This window comes from Bison bison, unplaced genomic scaffold (assembly GCF_000754665.1).
Source record: "Bison bison bison isolate TAMUID 2011002044 unplaced genomic scaffold, Bison_UMD1.0 scf7180017864371, whole genome shotgun sequence".
Classification (NCBI taxonomy): Eukaryota; Metazoa; Chordata; class Mammalia; order Artiodactyla; family Bovidae; genus Bison; species Bison bison.
The window spans coordinates 16,689,442-16,695,441 of NW_011494943.1; the positions used below are offsets into that span (position 1 = coordinate 16,689,442).

At 35.7% G+C, this 6,000-nt stretch overlaps 1 protein-coding gene across 1 annotated transcript in view; it reads right to left on the reverse strand.

Annotated features, from left to right (window-relative positions):
* EFCAB13 (EF-hand calcium binding domain 13) overlaps positions 1-6,000 on the reverse strand; it is a 175,963-nt gene that overhangs the window by 158,590 nt on the left and 11,373 nt on the right. Inside the window, exons 3-4 of the mRNA XM_010856564.1 lie at positions 2,925-3,039; positions 737-858 (exon numbers count right to left, since the gene is read on the reverse strand). Coding sequence (XP_010854866.1) covers positions 737-858; positions 2,925-3,039 — 237 coding nt within the window. The remainder of the gene's footprint in view (positions 1-736; positions 859-2,924; positions 3,040-6,000) is intronic.

Below are 6,000 nucleotides of genomic sequence, written 5' to 3' on the forward strand. Positions count from 1 at the left end.
GCTGCGATTCACGGGGTCGCAAAGAGTCGGACACGACTGAGCGACTGAACTGAACTGAATTCAACTTACAGCAAAATTTATAGAAAGTTATTATAAGATTTCCTGGGTGGCTCAGCAGGTAAAGAATCTGCCTGTAATGCAGGTGACACAGGAGATGCAAGTTCAATCCCTGGGTGGGGAAGATCTCCTGGAGAAGGAAATGGCAAACCAATCCAGTATTCTTCCCTAGGAAATTCCAAGGACAGAGGAGATTGGTGGGCTACAGTCCATGGGGCCACAAAAGAGTCAGACATGATTTAACAACAACAACATTATAAGATATATAAGAATATCTTTAAACAGTCAAAGAATTTCAGATCCCATAACCTGTTGATAAAAACATCTTAAAAAGATGATTCATCTGATTCCATAACATGGAAATCACAGGATGTTGGTGTTGTAAAAAATGTTAAGAGTCTATCTAGTACAAGATTCTTACACAGATGTAGAAACTGAGGCCCAGAAATACAAAGTGAATTCTATAAGAGTTTAAACCAGCATGTGAAGTTGATCAGGACTCAACTCTAAGTCTTTCAATTCCACATGCAGGGCTCTTAGTGCCACACCATCCTTCCTAAGAGCAGTCTTGGTTAGCACAAACCATTTGGCATACTTTCTGTAGAAGGGAGAAATGAATGTTGTAGAAAAATCCCAAATCTGAATCCAACATTTAAAAAGAATACAATGATTTAAATACCGAATAACTGAGGAAGATCTATCAAGAGGTGACAAAGTCTTGTGAATGCTGCACTGACTTGGCAACTTGCATAAAGAGCTTTCTTTTCTAGTCATCTTCTCCTTCACAGACAAAGGAGCAACCTAGAGCCAAATGCAAGAATATCTGTGTCTCAGATCACATTGGTAAACTGGCATTCTTGAACAATAAACCCCTTAAAAGATAATTAATCATACCTAGGCTCCTCACTTAACTATACTTCTAATATAAAATTACCTCTTGTAATTAAATTACAGCTTATAATACTAAAATTTTAAATAAACTATTTAATCTTAAAATCTAAAATTTTAAATAAACTATTTAAATAAACTATTTAACCTTAAAATCTAAAATTTTAAATAATTTAAATAAACTACTTAATTAATAAAATACATCATATTCTTTGGCAAAGCCACATTTTTCTTAAGTATGCAACATCATCTCATAATTAATACTGTGTCAATTTATAGTAATCTATTTTACAAAAGATGGCAAATCTATGGTATAGTGAAGACAAGACTATCAATCTCTAGGCTACATATACAAGTTTTGACTACATAAGTAAAGTAATGTGAAGAATCAACACAGTTATTTAAATAATACAGGTAAGTTTGCTTTAAATTATTCTTATGGTTAAGAAAACTACCATAAACATTGATAAAAATAACACTGCATGTATAAACTAGTTCAAAAATGGTAAACAGCTTAGGTAGATAGAAAAATGTCACTTTAGAAAATAAGAACTGAATTCTAGGTGTCTTCAATTTCACATGGCTCTATGGAAGGAACCTAGAGCCTTGACTTTTTTTTTTTTTTTTTTGGCTGCGTTGGTCAGGTTACAGGATCTTAGTTCCCCAATTAGGATTGGAATCTCAGGCCTACTGCAGTGTAAGCCCAATTACTAACCACTGGACCTCCAAGGAATTCACTAGAGCACTGACTTTTAAAGACCATGCAGGATCCAGAGAAGACTCTCAAACCATACAAGACTGACAGGAATATGAGTTAATGAGTGAGAATCAAAGAAAACAACAAACAGAAGATTTCAATCCCCCAATTACCTCATATCCAGGTTTACCAAATATCAATCCTGAAATAATTATGGGACATAAGCAAATAATATAAGGCAAATTTTAAGAACTAAATAAAACTTCAAAAAGTAAAATGTATAGACATTAAAATTTCAATAGATAGGTTAAATTGCAGATTATAAAGAAAAGTAAACAAAGTAGATGGGAGAAATTACTCAGAACAAAATAGAAAAAGATCAAAAATATGAAGCAATGTTAAAAAACACAGAAAACAAAATGATAAGGTCTAACATATATCTAATAGAAGATACAGAAGAACAAAATAAGGAGATTGGAGGGGGAAAAATAGTCTAAAGATAATGGATTCAAATTTTCCAGAGTTGAAGACATATATTCTCATCCTCAGTTCATTCAGTTCAGTCGCTCAGTCGTGTCTGACTCTTCGAGACCCCATGGACCACAGCATGCCAGGCCTCCCTCTCCATCACCAAATTCCTGTGGCCACTGCTGAGTTTTCCAAATTTTCTCAGCCTCAGGAAGCAAACAAATATCGAAACAAAGTAATATATCCTTAAATATATCATACAGTGAATGCAGTAAGTCACATAACCCCACCAAGAGATGTCTATATCCTAATCCCTGGAAAATGTGAATGTGACCTTATCTGCAGAAATCATCTTACAGTGTAATCTCAAGTTAAAGACCTCAAGATGAAATATACAATGATGTACTTATAAGAGAAAAGTTTGAACTATAGACACAGGGGAGAAGGCCATATGAAGAGCAACATGAAGGCCAAGATTGAATGTATGCTGCCAAATGCCAAGGAATGCCAGAGTCATTGCTACAACAGCAGAAACGTTAACAGAGAGCATAATAATTAAAAATACTGGTCTGATGGATAAAGAAGGGGAAAAATTAATATTCATCTCAAAAGGCTTCATGTTCTATTGATATTTTTAAGGGAGGAAGAGAAGAAAGAGGGGAAGGTGCAGGAGGAATAGGGTAAAGGAGCTGGAAGAAGAAGAAATATTTAAGATTATGACATTTCAATACTTGGACTAAAATGTAATGCAATATTTGAGGGCTAAAGAAAATACTTGAAAGCAAAGAAAAAATATTTGCAAATCTTTATTTACCTCAGTTCTTTTAGTATGCAATTGTACTTGTAAACTCTTCTTCCTCCTGCCTTTTTTTTCTCCTAAAAAATTAGACGATTTTTCTTCTCCGAGTAGGAATATTGATGTTTCATACCTAAATTGCACAGAAAATTGGAGTAATTTCTGAATTGATTTTTTTCTTGATTCTTCTTCTTTTGTCATTTACTTATGGAAATTTTCAAACACAGACAAAAGTAGACAGAATAATGTGATGATCTTCCCAGGTTTCAGTAATGACCCATCACTCAGCTTCAATAATGAACAATCTTATTTCATCTATAGTCTTATCCCCTGCTCTCATTTCTTATTACTTTAAAACAAATTCCAGTATCATATTGTTTCATCCATAGGATTTTTATATGCATTTCTTCCAGGTGTTTTTTCTTTTAAAAACATATTTAAAACACAGTTATGAAACCAAAAATCCCCAATAATGTCTTAATAGCATCAAATACACCTGAATCTGTATTCAAATCTCCAATTTTCTCATAAGTGTCAAAATTTTTTAACACTTTACATTGGGATTCAATAAGGTCCCCACATCACAGTTGGCTTACTTGTCTTTTAGATCTTTTTCCACCTATTGGTTCTTCCCCCATGTCTTTTATTATCATTATCATCATTATTGCCTTTTGTCTTATAGATTTTTCATAGTCTAGATTTTGCTGATTTTATTGCCAAGATTGTAGGAGTTTAAAGACCTGATGTGATTAACATTCTACTTTTTTAGAGGGTAGTTGGAAGGGGTTATATAGGTGATGGTATTTTCCCATCAGGAAGCATATAATGTCCAAGTGACTCTCTATTTGTGATATTAGCAGCTAGTTATTAATAACTATCTGCAGTAAATCATCAGGGACTGCAAATGGTTACATTCTAAATCTAATATCATTCCTTCTTCACTCATTAGCTAAAATATTTCCATAAACACAAACTTTCTCTCACATACTATTTGCTTACCCTTTAGTACAGTTCAGAAAGGCAAGATCATTCATTGCTTTTCCCTTATTTATCACTTTCCATAACAGTGACTTTGCTCACCTGTAACCTTCAAGATTAAAAACCAGAGACATTACTTTGTCAACAAAGGTCCATCTAGTTAAGGCTATAGTTTTTCCAGTAGTCATGTATGGATGTGAGAGTTGAACTATAAAGAAAGCTGAGGGCCGAAGAACTGATGCTTTTGAACTATGGTGTTGGAGAAGACTCTTGAGAGTCCCTTGGACTGCAAGGAGATCCAACCTAAATAAGATCAGTCCTGAGTATTCACTGGAAGGACTGATGCTGAAGATGAAACTCCAATACCCTGGCCACCTGATGAGAAAAACTGACTGATTTGAAAAGACCCTGATGCTGGGAAAGACTGAAGGCAGGAGGAGAAGGGGACAACAGTGGATGAGATGGTTGGATGGCATCATCGACTCAATGGACATGAGTTTGGGTAAACTCCGGGAGTTGGTGATGGACAGGGAGGCCTGGCATGGTGCAGTCCATGGGGTCGAAAAGAGTCAGACACGACTGAATGACTGAACTGAACTGAACTGAACCTTCAACAATGACAAAATGATTTTTATATCATTGTGAACACACTAATTTAAATATATTAAATTCACTTTCATTCCCTGCAATTTTATCCTTATTGATGCTTTAATTTTCTAATGTGGGTTGGGAAGGGGTGAGAGCCTTTTCAAGTGGGCTCTTGATCCATCTCTGCTAGCAGTCTTTGTTAGTTTCCTCATTTCTGGAAGACAAGATGCTGCAAGCTCATCTGTACACTTCCCTTCCCAGACCTGCTATCACACATTTCTTCAAAGAAATGGTTCCTTTCAATAAGAAATGGTACTTTAAAGTCCAAGCTAGATTCTAACTACTTTTTAGCAATTACTCTGCTTTCTTATTTCTTGGTTTTCTCTGTTTATGCCTCTTTCCCTCCTCTTCTTATTGAACTGTCAAGAACTTTTGTAACACAAATATATACTCCATAAACTATATAATAGTGAGATCAATAAAATAACCCTGAAATGAATTTGAAAAAGAAGAGCTTTTGGAAATTTCATACTTTGCTTTAAGTAATGCAAAGAAGATCTACATTTCAAAGACAATCCTAAAATTATTTTGTGCTCTGGGATCTTGTAGACTAAGAATGATTCTGAGATAAACTAGATCCCAAACTTGTCTGCACAATGGAATCACTTGAGAGCTTCAAAAAATTCTGATGCCTACGTCCAATCCCCCAAAATCGTGATTTAATTATTTTGGAGACTGAGCTGATATTTGGAATTTTTTAAAGATACTAGGTTTTTTATTAAAAGATACTAGATTCTAACACAGAGAATAAATTGAGAATCACTATGGCATTACCTCATTGGTTTGTTTCTATCCAGAACTCATACCAACTGAGCTGTAATCTAGTACTTTAGAAGTAACACCTTATTCTTCCTTGTATGTAAAACTAAAAACTCTTTAGCAGAAAGGATTCCTTCTTTTTAGAGTAATCTGCTATGCAAGGGCTGCTTAGGTGATGCATAGAAAAATGACTGGATTGAGTCTACAACATCTTTAGATAAACTTAGCACTAAGCAAAACTGTGAAATAAGGGAAATTTTTCTCATGCAGCCTACTCCCTTTTCTTAGTAGGTACCTTGATCTTTTGATGTTGAGAGCAAGCTCAGTTGCCCAATTGTGTCCGACTCTTTGTGATCCCATGGACTACAGCCCATCAGGCTCCTCTGTCCAAGCAATTTTCCAGGCAAGAATACTTCAGTGGGTTGCCATTTCCTCCTCCAAAGGATCTTCCAGACCCAGGGATCAAACTGATGTCTCCTGAATCTCCTGCATTGGCAGGCAGATTCTTTACACTGCACCAGGTGGGAAGCCCCCTTTTGACATCCCCTTCTCCAGGGGATCTTCCCGACTCAGGGATCGAACCCTGGTCTCCAGCATTGCAGACAGACGCTTTACCATCTGAGCCACCAGGGAAGCCCTCTTTTGACATTATACCCCTTTAAATCCAATCCTTAAACTTCTACCCTGAGAGCCCTCTTACCTTGCTCTT